General features: G+C 44.0%; 1 protein-coding gene across 8 annotated transcripts in view; it reads left to right on the top strand.

Annotated features, from left to right (window-relative positions):
- Positions 1–26442, top strand: part of KALRN (kalirin RhoGEF kinase) — a 528299-nt gene that overhangs the window by 156313 nt on the left and 345544 nt on the right. For all 8 annotated transcript variants that reach the window (XR_008823368.1, XR_008823367.1, XM_056348127.1 and 5 more), the window contains exons 2-3: positions 11079–11153; positions 23383–23497. Coding sequence is in view for 6 of the 8 variants with exons in the window: in XM_056348127.1 (XP_056204102.1) it covers positions 11079–11153; positions 23383–23497 (190 nt within the window). In the remaining 2 variants the exon portion in view is untranslated. The remainder of the gene's footprint in view (positions 1–11078; positions 11154–23382; positions 23498–26442) is intronic.

Consider the following 26442-nt stretch of genomic DNA (forward strand, 5'->3'; position numbering starts at 1 on the left):
GTATTTGCAACCTGGCAGTGGGTTGGAAAGAGGGGCCCCAAACTACTTCCCTGTGTTTTAGGGATGAGTTGGATGGTCATTCGACTCCAGCTGTCAGGGATCTATAAAGCAGCAGCTTGCACCCTCTGGAGAGCAGTCAGATCTCATTAACCTGTAGCCGGTTATTTGTGCAGCTCTGAGCTCCCCCTTAGTGAAAAGAAGCCAATTTACTCAGTTTAGGCGATAATCTTGTTAGAAATATTTTAGCCCCTTCCATAAAGAAAAGTATGTTTGGGATGAAGAACGTATTTCTGGTAACTCTGGCATCCAGTCTCACAGTCTAATGGGATACGTAAGATGAGATTAAATGTGTATCCTCTGTCTTTGAAGGCTGCCCAGTGGCTTTGTGTAACTCTACCTTCTGGTGAGTATCATTTCAGCAAATTTAAGGACTGCTTGTCCAGGAAAAGATCCAGACAGCTAGTGAGGCTTTAATCCCAGTCATCTCTTTATATGTGTCCTTAGCTGGAACAAACTAAAGGAAAGCTGCATTTTCAGCCCATTGGTGATCCTTTTCTATTCAACATTACAATAACATTGCAGGTTTTTACCACAAAAATGTCAAGCTTCTTATAGCTGTAAGTCTTAGGGCTATAAACATTTATACTAGCATGCTAAAGAGATTTGGGCATAAGGGGCTGTACTGGCATTAGGGAGCAGCTGAAAATATGAGTAGGCTAGCATTAGATTAAACAGAGGCAGGCAGTAATTTAATTGGCATTTATACATTGGGAGAAGGAAAAAATAGTAAGCTTAAAAAAAAATGCAGCTAGGAAGCTTTTAGAAATCAGGGAGGTAATTTGCTTTCCAAAATGATTCACAGCATCTTGTGTTAGCTAATTAACAAAACAGCAGGTTTGTGAATTTAACAGAAGCGGGGTTAGGACTCCGTGGGCTCAGATCTTGTCCATGTGTTTGTTAGGGTTTGTTCAGCCCCCTTGGTGCTTTTGCTCTGCTCTTTGGCATCTGGGGGGCCCGGCCTCTTTCAGGGGGCAGAGTTACAAGTGGCTGCACTCCACGACAGGAGCCAGATGAGGGTGAAAGGGGCAGGTGGAGAGGCAGGAGATTATGCATTGACTGGCATGACTCAGCCATCCATAAAATGATTTTCATTAATGTTTAATGTGTGTCAAAAATGTCAGCATCCGTAAGAGAGGCAGATAAATTATTTAGTCCTGTGAGTGTCTTGCCTTACCCCTCCCGCCGATGTGTGTAAAATGTTTGCCCTGGTTTTGCTTAGATTTAGGATGTTGTCGGGGAAGTTAAACCGATTGCTGTTACAGCCAGAGCATTTCCTTGCGAGACCCTTGGAGGAGCTGCCGCCGCTGCTGCTTCATTAGAGTGGTCTAGACAATCTGAAGTCAGCCCAAGTGGTTATGCGCAGTCCCTGATGGTGGACTGGGGTTGTTTTTAGATGGTTTGCAGAGGAGTAGACCCTGGGAAACTGAAATGAGGACAGGAGAGTGGGGTGTGAAGGAAGGTACTGCTCTCCCAGCAAAGGCTGCAGGGAGCTGCTGTCGGAGCAGCCCAGTATCACAGCATAGCCTGCGAGCCTTCCCTGGGACCCTGTGGGGAAGCACTGCACTTGATGTTAGCTCAGGTGCTCTCTTCTGCCATTCTTGCTGCCCTGTTTTTGCTGGTTTTGTCTGAAGGTGCATCACTCAGAGACCTGTGGCAGCCTGGTCTGGATGCGCTGTTCCCCACGCAGGGCTGGGGACAGGCTCTGCAATCCTGGCAGGGCTCTGGCTGCTCCCCCAGCTACCCCTCCCCAGGGATGGTTTCTACTTGCCTGTCCTGTTTCAAGAGATTAGGGCACGTATCTTGCTTTATTCCTAATTGCGGAATTCATAGACAGGAGGGGAAAACTCTCCTATGAGTTGCAGGTTTGGGGTTTCATTTTATTATTTTTTAAAAAAATCAGCTTAACAGGGTGACACAATAGATGCAAGCTGAAATCGTAAGCCCTAGTGGAAAGAAAGAGGGACCGAAGGCGAAGAGCAAAGGAAGAAATTCATCTGATCAGATGGGATTTGAGGCTAGATGGGAGAGAGGGAAATGTAAATCTTAACTAATAGGGAGGTACTAGTCTGTGAACGTTGGATGAACTACAATAAAAAATAACTAATTTAAACCCCACTCCAACGCTCGCACTAGACACAACCATCCTTCCTGGGCAGGGATCTTTCTGAAGGCAACGGGAACTTTGTCAGCCTGTGCCTCTGTTCAGAAACGGCACATTGAACCCTGTCAGGAAAATTATAAAGAGAACTCTGCATTGAAAGAGAAACTGTACAGTTAGTTTTTAAACACGGGGGCAAATGCAGTTGCTTTATTTGTTTGTGATTTTTTTTTTTTTTTTTTTTTTTTAGGGAAGTCACAGGCCTTCAGACAAGGATCTCAATTGGCTTCTAATTAAAGTTGCTTTCTTACTGTCTGGCATGAAATCCCCCTGAGAGGCAGATGTTTGCAAAGCACACTTGAGGCACTGGCATATGGTCCCTTTGTAAGGCTGGTGTTTCAGCAAAGTGCCTCCTGAATGTTGTACATAATTAGATATTTTATTTTATTTTTTTGTCCTGGAGAAGTTACTGGCGGCTGGGGACCTCCAGGATCTGAGAGGGAGGCTTTCTGAGAGATGGATGGGAAGCCCTAAGCACGTCACTGATACATAACAGGTGCTGGCAGATGCCTTGATGCAGCTTTTTCGAAAAAGCCTGTGAACTAAACCAATGCCAGTTAAAGGAAATTATTCTAACCTATAGAATTCAATAGAGGATGAGACCCTGGGTACCTTGCCTCTACAGCTTCACAGAGGACTTGCATCCTTCCTACAGGAATCCATCAGCAGGTCTAAACTTTTTACAGGATTATAAACTTCTGAGGAATGTTTCCATAAGGAATCCAATTGTAATTGTGGGGGGACTGAAATGAAAATATCCACGCATACTAGGCTTGGGTAGAAACCATGGCCATGCTTAAAATGTGACTTCAGTTTACAAATGGCCCACAGCTCTTTATTGACACTGTAAAGGGCTGTTGCATCAGGGTGGTTACTGATGTGTAGTGCAATCTGCAGCAAGACACTTAATGACTAAAAGCTCAAGGTGCTGAGTATACTGATTTCCCTCTGGGGCAGCACATCCATCCCTTGCACACTTAAGAAATAAAACACGGGATTTCGTGTCAGATGACCTTATTTTTCCAATTTTCTTAACATCTCCCTTTCCTGACCAAAAAGTCCTTTCTGTGATCACCAGAGCAAGGCTTTCCTACTGTTGGTGCCTCATCTTTGCCTATCTATAAAAGTACACTGCAGCAGTTCCCTGCCTCAGAAAGGTTTTTTTGAGACAAAATTAAGTCATGTTTGTGAGGTGCTTTCGAGGTCTGTGGACCTGACTGTGCTTTACTAATGTGGGCAGTCATTATTTCTGTTCTATAGAGAGGAAAACCAAGATCTAGTTCAGTTAAAACAGCTTGTTCAGGATCACAAAGCAATTTAGGAGCAGAACCACAAATAGAGCCAAGTCTTTTTACTAGCAGTCAGATGTGCTATCCACGGGGCTACCTATAATGTCTAATTATTTTTCTAAGGGTAGGAATGGAAAGATCTCAGCCTGATTCCAAAGTCCTGATGAACATGAAAAGGAAATGCATGAAAGATTGACTCACAGTCATTGCATTCTCTTAGCATCTCTCTTAGTGTATGTTTAAAATGAAATTAATAAAATCCCCTGTGGATGGAGATGAAGCAGAGCCTTCGCCACAGATTGTGCATTAATTTGGTATCCTTCTGATGCTTTGAATGGTTCTGTGCCACATATGAAAAGGCAAAGCCTGGCTGTTGGCTTATGTGGGATGCACAGGGTGCAATGTTTTAGGCTTCAGATGCTGAATACAGCTTATTAGAGGGCCACATGTGCACAGAGGCTAATGAATTTGCACGCTTGCAGCAAGCGGCTGTATCTTTCTTGAAGCCTTGCCTATTCTTTGGCGTGCTTTCAAGCTGAAGCTACTGTTTAAATGTGTGGACATTCAAAGGCTGTGCTGGGAGGCTCGATGCTGCCAAGAACCTCGTGGAAGGAATAACAATCTCAGCAATTAGCAAGCTCCCCCAAACCCCCGCCCTGCCTCTCTTGGTGTTACAGGCAGGGGAGGGAACAGGGGTGAGCTGGCAGTGGTTGTTCCTTTGCAGGGATTCAGGCAGTGGGAATCAGAGAGACCGACCTGTCAGTGTAGAGGGGACAGTCTGACAAGTGAGCACTGGCAAAACTTGGAAGTGGAGGTAGCCTGTAGTATTGCCACCCAATAGATGTGACCGAAAGGATGTTCCAGCGATAAGTAGTGGTATATAATTAATAAAAGGAAGGACAGAATAAGGAAACACAGAGAAAATATTAGTCTTGGACTGAGCCTATATATATATATATAAAAAAAAACAACATTCATCTTTTCATTTTCGAATAAATAGAATAAATGCAGCAATGTAATGAGTATAACTCTTTTCTCAGCTGGGATAAAGTGCTTGGCATGTGGTACATGGGATAAAGTCCTTGGCATTGTGCAGTGGAGTTAGTCTTCTGTGCAGAGCATCTATTTGGTGTCCATGGTTCTTGCAACTTTGCAGCCTATAGTGTGATTCTGTGTGTCAGTCTGCACACTAGATCTGGTGGCGTAAAAACATTTACTGTGTACAAGACTAACAGGAATACCAGATATTAGATTCACAGCAGATTTATGGTCAGGTCCTCTATGAGGTACCTGTAACACACTTTGCATACCTGTATATCTATAGTCCTGTGTTCATATACACTTAACATGTGCAGAAATAAGTAGACTTCTACCACAAGCTTAAATGCTATGTAGGTCTTCAATTATATAGCAGTAAGGCCATCATCACAAGGCTACGAGGGTCTCAGGGATTATTTACATTTCTATTGCAGAGCTGAAAGCAAGCTCTAGCCCCAGCTCTGCATGGGGTGAGAAGCACAGCCAATGCCAGCCGTGCTTCCACAGAAAATATCGGCAATGTCTGTGGTCTCCCCAGATGAATGTTGCATGCTGTGGCCATGCTTAGTGCTCAAGGTATGTTGAATGCAGATGACTGTTTGCTACACTAGTTCGTTTAGGAAGGGTGGACATATCAGGAGCACTGAGTGAGAAGTTTTTGCTTGAGAAAGAGAAACGAGGATTGAGGGAGACAGCCACCACGCTTGCCCCAGGGCTGTGGTGCTAGTCCAACCTGCCTTTCATCCTGTCCCTGCCCCACTGTGACGTGCAGTCCTAGGACTATAAATGCTTCTTGTGAGGCCAGGTATAATTTATTGGTTGTTAAGGAGACTAATAACCTTTGTTAGTGAAGTATGTAGCTCTGGGTTAATCATCAGCAATAGTAGTTGGTAATGATACTTACAGATTAATTTTTTATTTTTTCTGGCTGGTGCTGTATTTAGATTCAATTCAGTTCTTCCTTCCTTCCTTCCTCTGTGAAGTCAAAACCTGCTTTTCTGCTGTCAGCAGCAGGGAGGTGTGGTGGGAGAGCTGCACAGGCTCCTGGGGGGGCTCAGGTCACTAAAATGCCCTTTCTTTGCATCAAGGATCAAAGGAGCGATAGGCAGATGCAGAGTGTCCAGCCCCATTTATCTCTGCCAGATGGTGCTAAAATACTAGTCCGGAGCACATGTTGCTTCTATTCAACTAAATACTTGTGCCATGCTGTGGCCTCTCTGCCTCTAAACCAATGAGCCTCGGCCAGCAAAATCCCAGCAGCAAAGGCCCCAGCAGCCCTTGCCTAAGCCGCTCTCCATGGCTTGTAGAAAAGCAGAGAAATTAAACTAGGAAAGCTCACAGCTCTGCGGGGCGAGATAATAGTGTACAGGAAAGGGAGGAAGGGGTTAAATAGGGTTTAGCACACACAAAAAGTAAATATTTGAGGCAGAAATGCAGAAAGAAAGAATAATAGAGAGAGAAGGGCAGGAGGAGGAAGCAAGAAGTGTAAAGAGAAGAAGAAGGAGGATTATATTCTTCCAGAAAACAAAGGGATGGTTGTATGAGAAAAGCATTGGGGAAGCGCTGGGAAAATGAGGATTGAGCTCTGCACAAACTTTCTGTCTGACACTGGACAAGTCAATCTCTCTGTGTCTCAGTTTGCAAAGGCTACAATGGGAATAATAAAGTCTCCTTTGTTCTGCCTTTCTCTGCTCACATCTGACGTCCCTTCTGTTTATAAGTTGTACAAAGCCAAGATGCTACCATACTGCAAACAAAAATAAAATCCACTGAGGGTTTGGTGGGGGTGGTGAAGAGGTGGGAAGGCAGATAGGCTACGGTAAACCTTGGGGATAACTGCTCCAAAAACTGGCGGGGGGTGGGGGAGAATACAGGAGAGGCCTTTACTGAGGGAAGAAGAAAGAAACAATATGGACCAGATTAATCTTGCTGTTGCCTCCTGGACTCCAGTGGAGTTCCTCGAGGGATGGGTTTAGCCCAAGGAGTTCAGTTTTGTTTGGTTAAAGAAACTTTGTGCCAAAGTTTTTAAATAGTCGAATCTGTTCTGAGAACTATGAGAATGTGGGCTGCCTTTCCTGAAACGTTGCATGGGACTTGGGATGAACAACTCCTGCTGAAGGCATCAGGAGCCAAGTGATTAAGCCCCATGCAGTGCTGTGACAGGAGGCCTTCTTCTTGCCTACGCATACTTTTTTAAGTATAGAAAGTATTTCTATATTTCCAGCAACTGATCTTTATTTGAAGCCAAGAACTGTATTTTTCAGATTAGAACTGAAGCTTTTCTAGGAAAAGCCACTCTGGAGCACACCATTGGTCCATCCACCCCAAGACAGTGTCCCCAACAGAGGCCCTGAACTCTGCTTTAAAGAAAAAAAAAATCCTAAAGCCCACAGGGCTTTCTCCAGGGATAATTTGTGTTTCACTCCAAGAGTTAGAGTTTGGCTTTCACTTCAAAGCCTGTAGGCTTATATTCTTTCCAAAGCTATTGCTTATTTTATTAATCTTTACAGTTCCCTGGAGATGTTTGTTGTTTGCAGATCTGTAACCTGTTCGGGAAGCCCCTTGAGCTGCTGACCTCTGCATCCTGTGGCAGCAAATTCCCCAGGTCAACCGGGGCATTTGTCCGGGGAAAAAGGAGGGTTTTTTTTCTCAATTTCAGGTTTGCTGCATTTAACATGGAAGCATGCTTTAAGCTTCCCATCTCACCCAGCTGGCTTCTCATTACAGCATCTTGCCTAAAACTGTGAGCTGCTTCTGCAGTGCAGAGAATTCTTGCTAGGAGATGAGCTGTGCATGTGCAGTGCTGCTTTGCGGTGAAACGTGACTCAACCATACTGAGGATCCACTGTTTTAATTTTTCAGTGCTGCCAAGATTACAAGAATACATTATTCTGTCAGCTGCTTCTGCAGACATGGTGTGTTTTCGTCTCGTATCACTGGAGTAATAAAAGTTTGAGTCCCTGCTGTGTGAATAGCACACTAAGCCAGAACATGATAAAGGTGTGAGGGGCTTCAGGGTGGCTGCGACGTGGCACCGTACTCTCTGTGCCTCTCTTTTGGTAAAGAGGCAATTGCAATCCTCAAGCTTCCTTGCAGGCCATGGTGAAACTTGCAGGTAGAAGGGAAAGAGCAGCATTGTTGTCTAGTCACATGCTTATGATGATGGTGAACTGGCAGACCGGTGCATGGGCAGTGGGCAGAATGGCTCAGTGCCCTTCCTTCATCTGTTTGTCGGCCTTTGTCCTGCTGCTGCAGAAGGGCTTGGTTGTTACAGGGGTAGGAGAGAGTTGTAGGGCAGGATAAGTACAGCCTTTGTCATTGTCTAGTAACAAACTGTCTAGATGCTTGTATAGCTGGGGCTCTGTGGCAAAAAATAGATGGTGCTATGCAGACATGGCTTTGGATCCAGCACGCAAACAAACAAAATAAGTGTATTAGAAACAGCTGGGGAACAGGATGAAAATGAGCATTATTAGGGATATCCTTATAATAACTTAGGGAATGGGGAGTGTATAATTTCTGCATTGGGTCTTCCTGGAGATAGATTTGCTGTTGCTTTTGGAGCCCTTATTACAGCCATTGGTTTTCCCATTTATGCATCCCTTTCCCCAGCTCTTGCTGGAAAACCTGACAGCAGGCTCTGACATGTAGCTGGTAATGCAAAAATATTGTCAGGAGCTGGAGTGACCCCTGAAAGCGGTGGACATGGCCTCATCTGTGGGTCATGAACTGCCACTTTGGTGAGCACGTACATCATCCAGAGCAAGCACTTGCTTTAGCCACTGATCTGCCTTTAAGAGTTTCCTTTCTCATCCCCAGGGAAGTTTTGCAGCTCTTGGGAGTTTTTGTCGATTACTTGGCTGTAGAATGGACTCACAGTTTTCTAATTCATTCACCGTTTTGGAGTGTGACTGACCTGTCCTAGGAGATACTGAGAAAGGCAAAGATACCTTCCAGCAGCTTTTGTGTCTTTTCTTGCCACTCTTACGCACAGTCAGGACATTTGGGCTGTTAGCAGTGAGCCGCTTGCCTGCAGCCTGCTGTAGCTCAGAAGATGACTATCTTTAAGAGTCATACATTTTTCTCCTGGTCTCCATGCATATTACCTCTGTATGGAGGAGATGCAATCCTTCCTTGTGGAAGAGTGTCTGAAATTGTCCTTCAGCCCACAAGTATAGTGGGCTCTTGCTAAGATGTCCTTATTGTGTGTTTTACATGTATGACTACACACCCACTGACATTCTTTTGGTAATATTCACTAAGATTTCAATTGTATAATGTCTACTGCACGGTTAAGCGCCTAAGAATTCACTTTGCTGTTTCCCTGGCAAATTTAGCAAATACTGTCCAAAACTCAGCTTGCACTGATGCTGCTGATCTTTGCAGCTGGAGAAATTTGGCCCAGTACTCCAGTGTCTTAGAGCCATCATGATGTGTCTAGTACGCTGACTGTTCTCGTTTGTTTCACGGTTGGATGAGATGCTTCTATACAAAGCTGCTTAAATTCCAAGTGTTGCCTGTGACTGAATGGTTCCTACCTTTGATGTGAGAGCTGGCCACAGCCTGGGAGCAGAGAAGTTATTCTAGTTAAGAGGAGAAGTTAAAGAGCAAAGTCTTGGATATTTAACATAGAGTACACAACGTCCTGCTTAGAACACAGAAAGTTCAGCAACCAAGACTAGTTTCCCTGGTCCCAAAACACTTTACTGAGACAGAGTACTCTTTAGGGATCTCTCAGGACCATGCTCTTGGAATGCTCAGGGCCAACACTTGGAATTTAAGCAGCTTTGTATAGAAGCATCTCATCCAACCGTGAAACAAACGAGAACAGTCAGCGTACTAGACACATCATGATGGCTCTAAGACACTGGAGTACTGGGCCAAATTTCTCCAGCTGCAAAGATCAGCAGCATCAGTGCAAGTTCAAATTGCAGTTACATTGGTCTTGGCCTTGCATTGAATTACCTCACTCCTTTGTGTGTTGATTTTCACAAGCATAGGCTTAGCTGGTGAGCTTGCTCATCTTCTGGAGGTGAGTGTTGCGGAGGTGACACTGGAGAGCATGTGGGGACACAGAGAAGTAGTTGTAGCCATTGGGCACCATTGAAGAACGCATCTGCATATACAAGACAGTCTTGTTGCACAAGCTGTCTGTGAATGGCACATGCTGCAGCCATGTAATAATAATACTTGAAGATATGCAGGTTCAGCTGCAAGTGAAAATAGCTGTTGTGGTCTTCATCCTGTCTGTCTGATAGGTCTGCATGGATCAAACCACGGTACCTTTGAGGCTGCATGATGCAAGAAATAGGTGACAATATATGGGGGTGGGGTTGTCCCCATTCCCACTTTCAGACCTAGATGGTCAGGTGTCATCTGCGGTGTTCGTTGAGGAAAGTGGGATGGCTGGAGCAAAGCTGCCCTATTTCTAGTCATTCAAGAAAGGTGCTTAGTGAGAAGACTGTCTTGCTCTGGTACCAGTTCAGAAGAATGGTGGTTGCTGCATGTGAAAAGCAGAAAGTAAACCCACAGGGTTTCAAATGTGTTGTAATATTTGGTGAGCTGGAATAGATTTAAGGTTATTTTGAAGATCACTTCTCATGATGGGTATTCACTACCCAGTGATGGGCAAGTTATTTTTCAGACCAATTGCAAAAATGTCCTTCAAACCCACCTTTTGTTTTGTAGTAGCACTGATGGAATAGCAGTGTCTGGCTTGCTGTGGGGTGACCCATTACTGCTGGTCTTTTGCAAAGCAGAAAGATGCTGCTGGTGGCTGAAACTGTCAGCAATTCTTTTCCAGAGGCTTCCAGGAGAGTAAAAATCTGGGACTTCTTTGGTGAGCTTTCAGGAGACATGAAATAGTTTGGCACTTCAGGGAAGATAAATGGCCTGTGCGAGTACATTTAGCATGTAATCAAACAGCATGAATTACATGAGGATGCACCGTGGCTTCAAATGACTCCTTACCCAGGGAAAACTTTGTCTGGCTCATAAGAAGCGTGTCCTCCCTCTGAGTGCATTCCCCACCTTAAGCCTTTCCATCTCCAGCTGTGCTGTGTAGAGCAGAAAGGGAGGAAGGGGAAAAGCATTTTTTAAGACAGCCCCTGTGCAAATCTGCCTCAAGGGCTGATCCCAAAAGGATGTGTATGGGCTGTAACATTCCCTGCAATTTTGCCTGGACTGTATTCAAAACAGTGAAGGGAGGAAGATTCTGGCTTGGTGTGCAAGCTGGGCATCTCCCAGGCTTGATAATATGTATGATCTGTGAAAAATGCAGTGGCTACTTGATGGGAAATTTGTTAACCTTTCAGAACTTTTGAGCTGATTCTCTGTGTTTTCTTTTTACAAACATATCTCTATTGTTGCTAATGCTGTTTGTGTATCAGCTATTTGGGTCGGTTTCTTGGTGCTTTTATGTGACTTATAGACTTTCTCCAGTCTGATTTTGAGAAACATGGAGTGTCTGTGAAGCTGGGAGCAAGGACATGCTCTCTTCTAATGTGGGATTCCATTTTTCCTCTGTTTTGCAGGTTCTTTTCGAAATGATGGATTAAAAGCTGCTGATGTCCTTCCTATACTGAAGGAGAAAGTGGCCTTTGTGTCAGGTGAGCACATCTTTTCTAGATCCCTCCATCCCAGCATGAGACCTGTCTGCTGCATCCCGATCCTTACGGTGCTGCAGAGGCATGAGAGACCACTTTCTTGTTTGGACTTGGTAGTACTTAGCTCTTCTGCTAAGAAAAGGGCTGTGTGCAGAACAGGGCTATCCAGTAATACTCAAAGTGTTGGAAACTGGCCCATATTGATTTTCTTCATATTGTGAGAAACGGGGAAATGGGCAGTACAGGTGGGATAAAGTGCAGCTTTTCAGCTCCATCCCAGACCCGTTCTGTCTCAGCATCCAGGATGGTTCAAGGATCCTGCTTTGGGTTCAAGGTCAGTGAACACCATTAATTCCTGTTTGTAGGAAGCACCGAGACCTGTAAATCATTGGTATTTCATTTGCAATCCCAATCAACTTGCAGTTAAAAGTACCTTTGAAGCTGCATTTACATAATAACTCAGAAGCTCAAAGATCTCCTGCCATCCTGTACAAAGATTTACAACCTTTATTCAGGAGACAAATCTTGAGGACCTGGGGGTGGATGAGGAAAATATGGAGAAGGCTTTGAGAATGGCTGGGATTATATTGTTTCTGGCATGAATTACAACTTGTCAGGGAGAGAGGGAAGAGGAGGTCTGAAGAGATCATAATCTTGCATGAAGTCACTCAAATTGGCAGCATAAAATCAGGGTATTTCCAGAGCCAGCGTTTCTGATGATTGCAAACCATTCAGGCTGCTTTTGGTGATCTTCCCTGTTGCAGTGAGAAAACCTGCATTAAAAATAGCCAGCTCCCTCGTTTGCAGTCTTTGCTTTTTTGTTTCCTTTGTCTCTGCAGTAGTGCTGACTGCAGAGGGGAGGGGAGTATCAGCAAGGCCATTAAGTACCCGAACTCTTCCTCCCTGGCTGTAACCCCCCCCCGGGGTGCTGGAGTGGGGCCCACGAGGACGGGTCTCGCCACTCTGCTGAGCCATGGAGATGCCAGGCAGGAAAAGCTTTTACCTTGAGTAATGGTTGGTGTGACATGTCTTCCCACGTACCAACAGTTAAATGGTCCAGAGATCACGAGTCCAGTGGAGGCTTGGGCAACAAATGATTTGGGGCTCCATAAACGCTAAACTTTCTGACCAATGACTTGGAAGTCCAGGACTTTGAGGGAAGTTTGTGAAGCACCAAAAGCCCCATGTGAAAACCCAAGGCTATCCCAACAGTACTTGCATGCAGGACTACTTTACCTCACACTGATGTCTCATTCTGAAGGTCCTGAAATGTTTTACATGGTTGTTGGCTTTCACTGCTCCAAAGAGGGGAAACGTAGTCATAGAAACACAGCATACCTGCAGATTTGTTCACGACACAAAGTTGAACCGGGTGCTCTGGGGAAGCGAAAGAGAGGAATTTATGCGGGGACTGTACTGGAATTTAGTTCTTGGCTCCTGCTGTTGTTTCACATGGAAATGACTGCAGGATCATTTGGTAATTCGTGGAATATTTAATAATGACAACCTGTCTGGATTGTTTATATAGTCCCTTCCACTGACAGTGCCTGAGTTCAGCTCTGAGCCAGAGGGTCACACACCAAATCATCAGCTCGTTAGATGCTGTCCTGGGCCAAGCTTGCCTTATGGGGGGACCTTAAGCAGCGCCAACATGATCCCCCGGAGCTTCGCACCGTGATCTGCTGCAGGCAGGGGACAGCTCGCTCCTCATAGACTTGCCAGCCTCCAGACTTGTATCTGCTCAAAATGTGCCTATTCCTGACACAGCTAGCTGGATAGCGGTCCTAGGATTTACACCTCCTCTCCATGGCCTCCAAACACAACGGCTACGGGCAACAATTATCAGGAGCCTTTGCAGATAGAATGCTCTGAGCTGCTAGTGTCTTACTACAATAACCCCAGCATCACCCTCCAGCCCAGAGTTTAAGTACGGCCCAGTCTTCCCCTGGGATGTTGTAATAAGGCAGATTAAGAAAAGGATTTGAGCACTTCATCTGATGGCTAAGTTCTTTTTAATTAAAATGGAATAACATCCTAGAGTATGCTTTGAGCACAGAAGAGAAAATGTTTGCCAAAATAGAAAAAACAAATAGCTGGGCTTTGCAAGGTAAAAAAAAAAAAATAAAATAAATTGTTCTGTAGTTTGGACAGACTCTGGGAGCACATTGCGTTTGTAATCAGGCTTCCTCGAGGAACAGGAGAGTTTTATTGAGTCTTCTTTGGAGTTTTATACTACAGTTAATTTTAACAATAACAATACAGTAAAGTTGTCAAGGGGGTTCTCCTTACACCACCAGAATTTATCAGGACCCACACAAAAATCTCAGCTGAACATCTCAGTTACATAGTTTATTTTCTTATCGGCTGTGGCTCACCAGCTTGTTCTTTACTTCTTGAGTTGACAGGAAAGCTGCAGAGAACAAGCTTCTCCAGGCAGGGGCTGTACCATGCTTCGTGTTTCAGTGTTGTGGATGCTCCGTGCCTGGACCATGCAGAGCAGCAGGCAGAACAGGCAGGGAAGTGACACCAGCTGCTGCCTGCTCGAGAGCAGGCACAATAGGACCTGCCTGCACAGCCATGGAATCCTAGAGGAGCACTCAGACTTTCAGAAGTGCACTTAATTTCAGAGTTGAAATACAGTTTTAACTAGCTGGGCATGGATTCATCCAGCCTGAATGCTGCCTGGGGCTCTGTGCCTGGCACTCCCCCTCAGCTGGCTCAGCCAGCAGTGAGCCGCAGGCGCAGGGCTCTGCATCCGAATCCCTGCACCGGGGGAGAGTGGAGGCGTGGATAATGTTGGGAATTTTTCCTGGAACTGGTTATTGATTTCTTCCAGTGATGTCATGTATGAGCTGGACTGAACCCGAGCAAAGTTCATATGTATGTGTGTCTGAACAGCACCTGAAAATCCCATTCCAGCACTTCCAAGCAGAGAGGTGGCCTGAGCAGCCGGGGGTGCCGCGCACCCTGGCCATCACTGGCTGCCTGCTTCCATCGCTGGCCTCGTGGAAGCAGATGAAGCAGGGTGTTGGCGGGCGGGGGGGAGGCTTGTTGCCGAAACTGTAATAAAATCTTGGCTTTGCCTAGGTGGTTCGCTGTGTTGCTTCCAGCAACAGAATGGCTTTGGGAACCATTAGGGAGCGAGCTACAGGCCAGAGACTGCTTTTTGTATTCTGAGAAGGAGATGAGCACAGAGGAGAGGAAATAAAACAGGTTGTAGATTATTTTAGGTTTGTGATTTTTTGGGGGGGGTTTTTTGGTTTTTTTTTTTTTCAGTGAGACATGGTGAAATATTTTGGAAGCTGGGCATATAGTCTTTCCTAGGAAACACAGATGCTGTTTTAGAAGAGTGGTTTAACTTGGGATGTTGTTCAGCTGCTTGATTATATTTATAGGAGATTTCCTATTGATCAGTGCAATACAGGAGGATGTGTGTGAAGCTCTCAGGGGAGGGAAGGAAGCCTGATAGATTGTTCTTTTCCCTGCATGGAGCTTTTCATGCATTTAGGCTGTGAAAAGCTTGTTAATTGACTAATGCCGTGGATCTCGCTGAAAGCATTTGCCCTTTCCCTATGTCCCACCCAGAAATGTTTCTCAGGATCCTTCCCAGTACTTCCCATTACCTGGAGGGCTCAGAAGAGTGGCAGCGCGTGGGCTCCCGCCTGTCTCCCAGGTACTGTCTGCTCATCTGCCAAGGCAGGAGTACAAAGGAGGAGGCTGGCCAGGTTTCTGAGAGGGTGGTTGAGCATGGAGGAATCAACAGCAAAAGGGTGTAATAAGCTGACGATCTGCTGCAGCTGTGAGAAGCAGAGCTCCCAACGTGTGTTCAGCAAAGCGGGAGGCTTTTCCTGTGGTTTTCTGTGGGCTTTGGGCAGCAGAAGGCGTGGGGCAGGGAGAACTGGATGCGGTAACAGTTAGGCCATCTCCATCCTCCAAAAGCCCACTGTCCCCAATCCCACACGTTTCAGAAGCAGCCCATGGGCTGGGTCACAGTGACATCTGAGCCTGGCTGAGAGCTTGAAGGAAAAACAGATTTCCTGAAAGGTCTTTCAGAGGAGGAATTTCAGTGTAAATACATGAAATGAAAGAACAACTTTGCAATTAGTTTTCACTAAATTTAGGCAAGCAGGATCAATTGAAGAGGAAGGTTCAGAGGGGAAGACACTCATCTTCCCAAAAACTTGTCTGCAGATGCCACAGGTCATTACAGGCCAGAAGTACACATGACCACATGTGGAGGGGTATGTTTTTTCTTTTTCTGCGATGGATGCACTTCACTCTTCAGAGAAAGAGTTGAAATTAGACCCTAGGGCCCTCTGGGAACAGGAAGAGTTCAGATCCAGGTTTCAGGGGGTCTCAAATGCTGATTTGTAGACAATGGAAATTCTATTGGTTTGGGAATAGAACTAACCAAAATATTTAATTTTTGAATGACGCAAGCATTTTGTATTTGCACCAAAAGTTTTGATTTGAATTAAAAGTATCCATTCTCCTCTTCCTCTGGAATGGAAATTTCAAATGAAACATCAACAATTCTTCTATATTTTGTTACAGAAAAATGCCTTCCTTTTTATACCATTCCCTGATGTAGTTTGAAATCAAAGGAAGTGCCAAAAAGATGAAATATACTATTAGAAAAACATAGCATTGCTTGACTATTGAATTTTCTTAGTGGTTTTGGGCCATCATGCTTTCCTCTAGAATTTGCTGCTGTGGTGATGCAGATTTTTCTTTGAAGAAGAAAATGAGGAAGTTTAGACTGTAAAGTTTCCAGGTCTGTTGATGAGGCCTGAGCCTGCTGGGGTTTTGTTGTTTGGGGGGTTTTTGGGGGTTTTTTTTTGCTTTTGTTTTTCAAGTGTTAGGTCATTTTTGAGGCTAGAGGAGAGTCTTTACCTATGGGGACTGTTTCAATCTCCTCATTGGGACTCTAAGGTTAAAGCAGAAATCAAAATGTTTCCTGGGATGTCTGATTTCATTTACAGGTTGTAAATGTAGTATGCAGAATCAGTTGCTGTGTTTCTTTCCGTATGTTTTAACTGTAGCCATGGACTAAATTAAACAGTTTCTGTGGATAATACCTAGTTAATGCCAGCACTTACTGTCCTGGCACTTGGACACCAGCAGCTTGCCAAGATCCACCAATATCTCCTTAGAGCAGGGAGATTTCATCTTTATGTACTCCCTTAATTAGCATGTGTGAGAGTAGTGATGCAACCTGTGCTGCCTTGTGGAGAGGCAGGAGGGTTCAAGTGCCGTACAGAGCTGGGCAAAAAATCAACCCAATCAAAATTTCTATCCAAAAAGACTTGCAAGAACTTTTGGGATCACAAGTCATCAATTGAGTGTCATCCAAACGCACTGGACTCTGACCACCTCCTGGACAACAGGTCCGTGTATCCTGTTACATAGGTATAGCTTCTCATTTAAAGACGGGGACTTTCAAAATAACAATAAGAGGAAGGAACTGAGCCTGTGAAGCAAGAAGATATGTATACATTCCATCCTGTTCCAGCTCACTGGGTTTTCTTGTCCTTAAGGACACTGAGCTCCATGCGTATCTCAGCAAAAGTCTCATCTTCATTTACGCAGGCGGTCGAGACTGGTCCTTATACAAAATCAAGACTAGGAGCTTATAAATCAATATAAGGACCCAGGGTGGTGACTGTAGCACCTGAAATAATATGATAACAACCAACAATATTGGTCATTTTGCAGTAAGGTTTGCTCTTCTGTCTCACTAATAAGTCATCACCTCTGAAAACTTCCTTATTTCTATGAAAGTGCTTTGGTTTGTAGGCTTATGGCTTTTTCCAAAGGAATCAATTTTAACTGACAAGAAGCACTGAAATTCAGAACTGGACATTGTCTCTGTGTTAGCAATGGTTGGTTTTTTTAATACTTTTTTTTTTTTTTGTGGGAAAATAAAGGCATTTTATTTGAAATGGAAATACTTAGCTGGAATGTGCCATTTCAGAAAAAATGTCATCTGCCAGTGTTTTCCAGCTCTAGGCTGGATTTATTCTTAAAACCAGAGGGGAAAAAGTCTTCCTAATAGCAATTATGTAAGTCCAATAGCTTGAACTCTCCCCTGAACTTTCATTAATTTGCAGGATCCGCTACTTGGCTGCAGCTACCAAGGACTAACCTGCTGGGGATGTGGCGAACCTGAGCAGCCAGTTATATTAAATCAATATATCATATATTTAATTTTGATGATGAACATCAGAAACATTGCCATTGCTGTTTCTCTGTGCTTATCTCAAATGAGGAGGAAAAACTGTGTGATCAGGGTGAATATGGCCTCTCGTTATTTCTCCTTATTCTGTACAGCTTCTAATGTTATGCCCAGTGGCCTGAGTTTAGGGTGCCTGTCAGTACCACCAGCAGCATGACTGGCATCACCACATGCTCTTTTGTCCCCTTTCCTCCTCCAGTGGCAAGAGGGTGTGCAGCGGGGTGTTTTGTTTTAGAAGATTTGGTGTTTATTTTGTTCAGTTCCTCTTTTTTTTTTTTTTTTTAATATATACAGCTATTCCCATATGTCTGCAATAGAGGGCAAGATTAAAACCTGATTTGCAGCTGGGCAAAAGGCAGCAAGTTTTGTATAGGTGTGAGTAAGGGTCAGTGTTGAAGAGGAGGGTACTGATGCTCCCTCAATAATTCACAGCAAAACACCTTCTTCCAGAGGAAGAAACGCGCTCCTCTGAACTCTCTCTGGAAGTTTTGCCTTTCACAAAAAGCAGATCTTCCTTGGTTTTAATGAGTCTCACTTGTCCAAGTAAACATTTAAAACTAAAGAAGTCTCCCAAAATATTTGCATAAGTCAGCAGAGGTGTGTTACAAGCCACAACATGTGGTCTCTTCATGCAGTGGCTCTGAGTGACTGCAGAGTAAATCTGCTTGGTGGGAAATGGGATCCTACAGTGGTTGTGCGGAGCGTGCTGTCTACAGCCTCTGATCTGCTCTGCCAAGGGATCTTCTGGTGGGAACATACAGCCCTGGTTTTGGATTTGATAACCCTAAATGTAATGTTGCAAATTTTGGCCATTAGGATTTGATTCAGGCAGTTGACTCTGGTATAGGGTGCTGCGAAGAGCAACGCGCTCGAGGATCAGGCTTTGGTAGCTGCACTGCAGCTGTGTTAATTTGCAGGTGGGATTGTTGTGGGAGCTTAAATTTCCATCATTGTTTGACTAGAATCACCTGCTTTGTAACCAGCTGAATTTCAGGGCTGTCACACAGGTAGTTCTATATATGACCCTTACAAGAAATTAGCCCCTCTTGAAGCTGGAGGAGTTTTAGTATAGGGGTCTGTTCACAGGAGGTCTGGTAGCAAGCAGGCTCTCACAGAGCTCAGCTATGGTAGGGAAAGGAATATTATTTTAAGACTGTGGATACAAATTCCTTGATACTTGGCTTTCCTAGGAAGTCTGTCAATTAGATTTAGAAAACCAGAGCACATTGTTTGCCATTTTATTGAGGCGTCCGACATCAGCTGAGCTCATTCTGTCTCCTAGTTCTCATCACTGTCATTCATTTTTTCACCATATTTTTGGACTGAAATACCTTTTTGAGGAGTATTTCAGCTCCTCTGGAAACTCACTTATGGTCTCAGCAGAGTCTGCCACATCAGGATTGATCAGCTTATGATCTGCAGGATCGGATGAAGCAGAGTATTCATTTGAACTGCAGTAGACATCTGGATGGAGGCCAGAGACACTAAGTACTACTGTCTCCATTGCTGATGTGTTGAAGTACCTTAGACAAGGTACTCAGGAGCCTTTATGTGTGTGGACATTTGTTTTTGTGTATGGTTAGGCCTCGTGAATTTGTGCTTATAGAGTGCAAAAGGAAGCAGAGGACTTGAGTCCCTTAAATAGAGATAAATGCAAGCAGGTAAGTATCATGATAGAATGGCTGACAGAACTGGAGAGATGCAGCTTGAAAACAGAGCTCGATAAAATCATTATCTGTCGTATGCAAGAAGTCTGCATTAAAGGAAACTGATAATTTCCTGTCCTAAACAGGATTACACAAAGCTGGAAATTCAGCTTTTTGTGTATTGTCAGGAATGGATGCGCCTCAGGACTTGAAATTGGGAAGGCCTGCATGCAGAGTTCACATTAATAACAATCTGGGCTGGCCAACGTCTTGACTTACCTGTGGGCAGAAACATTTGAGCCCACCACTGTGACGGTTGTCAGTTCAGGCAGCTGCCAGGACAGGGACTTGTGACCAGAGTCCCCTTCCTCTTGCTTGCAGGCTTCTTTAATGTTTTCTTTTAACGTGGTATGCATCACGATGCCTTGTGCCATCACTGCAATATCCCCTGTATGATTTGTGGAGGAAAAAAATCTGTAATTCTGCTTCTGGGAACAAGTGTTGAATTTCACAATGGTTTCTGTATAGGCTAGAAGAAAGGGAGATGGGAAGAACCAACAGGCAAGACGATCAACAAAGGATTTTGTAGGAGGAATGAAAGACATGGATGGCTAAATACTTGTTCTCAGTACTTTGTGCCCTGAAGAACATGTGTTTTCCTGACTCCTTTTTCCAGAGCACTAATAGCTAGACCATCTGTTTGCGCCTCTAAATCAGAGCAAAGCCCATGAAAACCCACCTTGAAAGACAATTTGAAATTATCAGCTGTTTGTTTTAGCATTTAATAACTGTAATCAGCAAACCTAATGACATGTTTGATTATTTCATCCCATGTCTGGGAGCCTGGTGGGAGGCAGGAGATGGGACATATTGATTAGAGCAATTGAGACTCTTTCATGTTTTATTTTCTTTTAAAACAAAGTGCCGGGTATTTCTCTGAAAAGACTGTTCATGTAAAAATGGTGTTGAGACCATGGCCAACTTGGGGCAAGATTAGCCTCTGTGGGTAGAATACTAACAAGCAGAGACAGAGTTTCTGTAATGTTTTTAGTTGTTGACTTTTAGCTTAAGCACTATGAAGCTCTAACACAGTGGACTAAGAGTCAGAAGACCTCATTTCTACTCCTGGTTCTTCAAGTAAATTGCTGTGGGATCCAGGCTGAGTTTCTTCCCCTCGCTGTACCTCACTAGTCCCCTCAGTAAAAAAGGACATAACAATAAAGAAGAGGAAAGGTATAAACTCCCTGTACAGCCAATGCCAAAAGACTTTTTTCTCTTTTAGTGGCCATTGCTACCACCCTGGAGGCTCTGTTAGAGGAGGTGAGGGTCCTAATACAGGCATGTTAGGCATCTAAGGTTTGATGGTGGTAATATCCCATTTGGTTTGCCTAGAAAAGCTGAGATTTGCTTTATAAAGTGCAATGCAAAAGTCACATAGTATTTAAGAGAGTATGAACTCTGCAAGTCTCATGGCGAATTAAACATACCATGGTTTGTTCTGGAAGAAACCTGATGTTTCTTTGTACAGGCTCTTCATAAAATTGTGAATTATGCAGGCATTCATAAAAATTAGGGATTGCTCATGAATAATTTGGAAATGAGTGAAGGTTTTTAATATGTATGATGCACTTGTAATAATAATTTCACCCTATTGCTCAAAGCATAGAGCAATACTTTTATCATAAATGAGAAACATTTGTTTCTAATCTTCACATTTCTTGATATTTGCCCCATGTCTCCTTGTTCTTCTGTGTCATAGGACCAGAAGGAATCAGTCCAGGCACTCATTTTTCCTTCCATCATCCAGAAACCTCCAAGTGGGTCATCGCGTAACCTTCCTCCTCCAGTGAGAATTAACCCATTTTCTCTGGCCTGTCCTGGTAACTTCTGACTCTGTGCTAGAGCCTTATTTATCCTGCTTCCCTGAGGACAGTTTAGATGAGCTGTTGAGGGACAATTTTTATCCTGAAGCAAAGACAGGACAGGAATGTTCTGGACCCTGTTCCCTTTTCTGTAGCTGCAAATCTTGTGTTGCTGTTAGTAAAAGGGTCAAGAATTTTCTGATTTAACTTTTTCAACCTACCGGAATTTAGATATTTCATTTTGTAATATTTTTTTTGGCAGAGCTCACTTCGGTGGAACTGTGGGTGGGAAGTAGGTCCCTGGCCCAGCTACACAATTTTTGGTTTACCAAGCTGAGGTGAATGAGCAGCATCAGTGTGATCAGGGCTGCTGGGCTGTGGGAAGCTCATGGCCCTTCATGGGTGTTTCATATCTTGGGGAATTAATTATATGTATGGGCATGGGTGTCTCCTGATCTCATCTCTTAGTGCTTTTCCACTTTGTAGAAATATTTAAATAACTGAGAATGGAGGAGGAAAGGGAGCCTGACTGAGTAGTGGGTAGCATGTTCTTCTGGGATGCAATTCAAGTTCAGGTCTGTGCTTCAGTGAATATCTGGAAGCTTTTGAAAGCCTTGGTTACATCTTGATATGACGGGAAATTTTTCAAAACCTTGAAAAGCTTCCTGTGTTGAAAAAATATTTCCCTTCAGCTTTAGTTACTAGATTGGTTTGCCGTTCTATAGGCTGGCTTCTTTTCTGTTGGACACATCATGCATGATATAATGGTTTTGGCATTGTTACGGTTTGTGAAATAATCTCAACAAATGTGCTTAAAGTGAGGAAATTTTTATACATATATATGTATATAGGTCTGAAAATAAAAATGAGCTTATTTCCTTGTGAACTGAATCCTTGCTACATTACACCCCCATTCTCATGCTCTGTGGCAGAGGCATGAATCAGCCAAGGTGGTGCTGAATTCCCATGGACCTTCCTCACCTTTGCAGTGTGGAGCTGAAGACAAACATCAGGCAGTGAGATTTGGATGAAGGTTAGGCAGGACAGGTTTTGTACTCCATAAGTATCCCTGGCATCTCTTGTTTGCCTCTCCATTTATACCACTGGACAAATCAGAAATGACCTGGCTCCAATGAAGAGATGCATGATGTAACCCTTGAGGTATATAGGATCTGTTGAAAACTCTGGGATTGATGAACTGTAACACAGGGTAGAACTGGCATCTCTGTCTGTATAGATGAAGTTTATGTAACAAACTAACATGTACAGTCTGTAGTGCTGTAGAAAACTCTTTAGACAGGACAGCAATTTTTAAAAAAATATACATACATACATATAAAATATATATATTAACTACATTGCTATTTTTAGCTGCTTCTTTGTAGCTCTGGTCATGTAGAGAGCCACTTGGTGCTAGAAGGTGAGCTTGTGCCTGTTGTGGCCACAACTGAATGGACAGTTTCAAAATAAAATGGACAAGGGGGTATGTTGTCAGATGGGAGCTGGATCTACAAGTGCCTTCTCTTTTCTGTCAGCAGGGCCAGCTGGAAAACCTCTGCCTTGGGGTACATGGGTGTATCTCATCAGTTTGGTTTCTGGTTGGTCCACCTGCAGGAACTCCTGTTGTATGAGGCGTGTCCTTGAGTCCTGATCTAAATTCTGCCCAGAGCAATTCTTTGTCCTGTGGCGATTCAGGATACCATTTCTCCAAGTACACGTGTGCTCTCCTGCTGATCCTACTCTTACAGCAGAGCCTCTTAGAACTCTGCCTTCTGAATTAGGGTGTTTAGAACCCCTACGGAAGTCATGGCCCCACAGAGTGCAGGTGTCTTGTGTTCAATTGTGACAATTGCTGTAAAAGATGAAGTGCCAGACACTGGCAGTTTAAAGAGAGTGGATTTTAGGACAGGAAAGCTACAGGGGAAAAAAACAAAAATCATTCAAATTGCCAACAGCAATTCTATAAATAGAAAGCATAGGAGGCATGAACTTCTAACCAAATTTTCAATTTCTGATGATTTGCCAGATAGATTAGAACATCTTACTGCATAAACATTACCAGGATACATCGCTTCTAACTGATGGGACATTGTAAAATATCTGGACAGGAACAATACAACTCACTGACTACCAGTGAAAAATACTTTTACTTTCTTGGCGTTAACAGTTTAAAACTATCCTCACAGTAGGATTTCATTAGCATTGCCTACTTGGATTTGCAGTTATATTGGATTTGATGGGATTCGGTGAGAGTCAGAAGAAATGCTAGTAGCAAATTTTTTTGTGTGTTGGTTTGTTTTGTTTTTATTTCCCCCCTTTGGAGCTCCAGCAAATGCGAGCATGTCTTCCTCAATTAGGCAAGCGTGAAAGCTACAAAGAGTGCACGGGCTCTTGAATGTGCCGTAATTTGTGTTTATCAATTTGGTGCACATAGTTTTTTTGACATGTGCTTCCTGCCTGATTTTCTAACAATCCTTTATTTTCCGCAGGTGGCCGTGATAAACGAGGTGGTCCTGTCTTGACCTTCCCAGCCCGCAGCAATCACGACAGAATAAGGCAGGAAGACCTTCGGAAACTTGTGACTTATTTGGCCAGCGTGCCAAGGTAAAGCTAGAAAGAAAACACTTCAAAGCTCAGGGTGGATGGGTGGGTGGGGAACTTGTTCTTGGCGGTTGCCGATTTCCAAGTATTAACATTTAGTACCTTCAGTTCTTGGGATGGAGGAACAGAAGTTTTCACTTCCTCCTCCTGTGTATGCTCTGATGGTTTTTGTTGCACACGTAGCAGTGCAGGAGCCCCAGCGTGGAGGCAGTGTGAGCAAACTTGGGCTTCAGGCTCGTGACAGCAACAAGGAGCAGCTCTCGTTCCCCATGTTTCTGTGTGGCACTTACAGAGTGGAAAAGGAGGAGAGTGCTTAGAGGTCTGCAGTTAAATATAGCAAGCTGGAGAGAGCCTGCTGTGTGCTGTTGCTTTTTTAATACCTTGTAGGAGGTTCAGAAGAGCTGGGGTAGGGGATTGTAGTTGCTGGGGAGGAAAGCCTGCCCTGTGCAAGGAGGCAGATCTTCCTGTTCCAACACTTTCCAGAGCTTTCTCCAGGCTCAGGAAGGAACATGGTTGGACTAAGGGGGAAGCTTTCAAAGAAAGACATTTCAAATAGTTCTATGTGTAAACCAGCACCTTTTCCCGCATTAGTACCTGTGTCCCTCCTCCAACGTGCAGGTCCCCATCCCTTTCCCAAGAATGCTGGGGGAGAGGTCTGTTGCTAGTGCATATTCATCTTTGCAAGCTGTGGGACACAGTTTATAGGGCTCAGTGCCCAGGCAGGTATTTCTGAGCCAATGTTTAATGCCTCTGAGAGTACAAGGCTATGTGCATCCTCATCCAGCTTCCTTTCCCTATTTTCAAGCTTGCCAAATATACTTACCCAGTAACAACTGCACTGGTTATTGAGACAAATGTTATCACAGGGCAAGCGAGCAGCTCAGAAAGGATGTTCAGTATTGCAGTAACACACCCTGTGCCACCTGGATGCTCCTTCTTTTTGAACCCAGTGTATGACCAGTTAAACAGTGCTCACCTTTTGCAAAACGTGAAGTTAAGACCTGAAGGGCAGAGGGTTTGACTGTGTCTGGAAGTCAAGAGGTAAGGAAGGGTCTCAGAAACGCACTCAGTTCCTAAACGTGCAATATGCAGAGAACAATGGTCCCCTGTTTGGTATGGAAGAGAGTTGAGAGCAGTTTGGAGACTCATCACTTGGCTGCAGAGAGCAAGGGACAAACTCAGCAGTGTGCCAGATCTGCCAGTGCGTGTTTCCTGGACTTCACAAGTCCTCTGGCAATACAATTTTTGCTGAGTTGGACTTCTGCTCATCAAGGTTTTACTAATAAGCTGAATTGGTTTGCTTTTCTCCCCATCCTCTCCCCTTTTTTCCTCTAGCCAGCTCTATTTTCAACCATATTGTGTGAGAGATTAAGGACATGCTGCGGGGCTGGGAGAGCAGTAGGTCACTCCCTGGGAGTCTGTGTCCCAGGGCCTGGCAATCCCCTTCCAGCTGCTACAGTAATGAAACTGCTCCCTTACATCTTATCAGTTTTTGCATGGTTGCAAATATGAAGATACGACATTGCTTGAGGTTGCAAGTATTGCACAGCAAAAATTACCTTCTAACATGTCAATCTTTTCTATTAATTGCTCTTCCCTTGTGGAGGTGGCAGTAATAGCAGGAAAGCTCCCTTCTGTTCCCTGATCTTACACATCTAAATAGATTAGCTCAATCTTTGATGCTGCTTTTGGTTGCCTCACTCAGCAATGATTTTTCTTTGATGATGCAGAAGCTGGGGGACAAAGGTGCATGATGAAGGAGCTAATACAAAATGCAGCTGCTTGCCTCTCTAGAAACACTAGAAAAAACATTCCGCCTCCTGGTCTTTCACTGCAAAGATATACCAGCGAATATTCCTTCCTCTGCGATTCAACTTCCCATCATGAAAATGTACCCAGCAGTGAGGGACTGGCTACTCCTGAAGCACTTTCACCAGTTTCCCAAGGATCCTTGCACATTGGTTCTGTGGAGGCATTAACCAGAGCAATGTCTCCTGTTTGGGACATTACACATTGAGAGGTGTGGAGCAGAAAGCAGGAAGAGTGATCAGAGGTCTAGAAAAAGTGGTCTGTCAAGGAAGGAAAAAGGGTAGAGGTTGCTCAGCCAAAAGAACAGAAGAGAGTGAGAAGGGTCTTTGTAAACATGTTGTGATGCTGCAAAAGGAAAGGGTTCATAGGGCTAGGACAAGAAACAGAAATGTTAAAGACAAAGCAAGGGAAGCTTAGGCTGGATGAGAGGAAAAGATTTCTAATGGATTTTCATTAGCACTAGAATAAGTAATCTTAAATTCCTGTCTAACTCTATAAGCAAACCTCTGGCCTGTGTATAAATGTTCAAGGCAGGGGATGATGAATCGGGAGGTGACTTCTTCAGGTTGCTCCTAGTCCTGTTTTGTCTGGTGCCACAGCTGTGAACTCATGGCTGTGGCAGCGAAACATCATCACAAACTTCTTGGGTTTGGCATGCAGGATTGTGTAACCTATGTGGTGTGAGAAAACACTGAAAACTCATTTTTCCTAAACATTTTGTTCACTTTAACTTTCAGACTTACTTTTTGGAAGCAAATACATGGAAGGAGCCATTTGAATTTCTTTCACTGGCTCCCAGTTAATATTTGTTCCAAGATGAGTGCCGTAATGAATAACTGCATCAGCCATCCATTTGTGAAAATAAACAGTTTCATTAGCAGAGACTCTGTACAGAATGTCAGGAGAAACTCCTCTGATGTTCAGAGTGCTGAAAAGGGTAGAGTTTTCTGTGCTAGTTGAAAAACTAGAAATTCTTCTTTAGGAAAAGAAAAAAAAAAAGCAGACTGTAATTTATCATATTGACACCAGTATAATAATTCTTTCTTTATTCCCTGTGCAATGGTTTCTGAGACAGATTGCTATCCACATTGATACTATCTGTCACTTAACCCTTGTTTTATATCGTAATGGAGGGGGCA

The sequence above is a fragment of the Falco biarmicus genome, chromosome 8 (assembly GCF_023638135.1).
Source record: "Falco biarmicus isolate bFalBia1 chromosome 8, bFalBia1.pri, whole genome shotgun sequence".
In the NCBI taxonomy this organism is placed as follows: domain Eukaryota; kingdom Metazoa; phylum Chordata; class Aves; order Falconiformes; family Falconidae; genus Falco; species Falco biarmicus.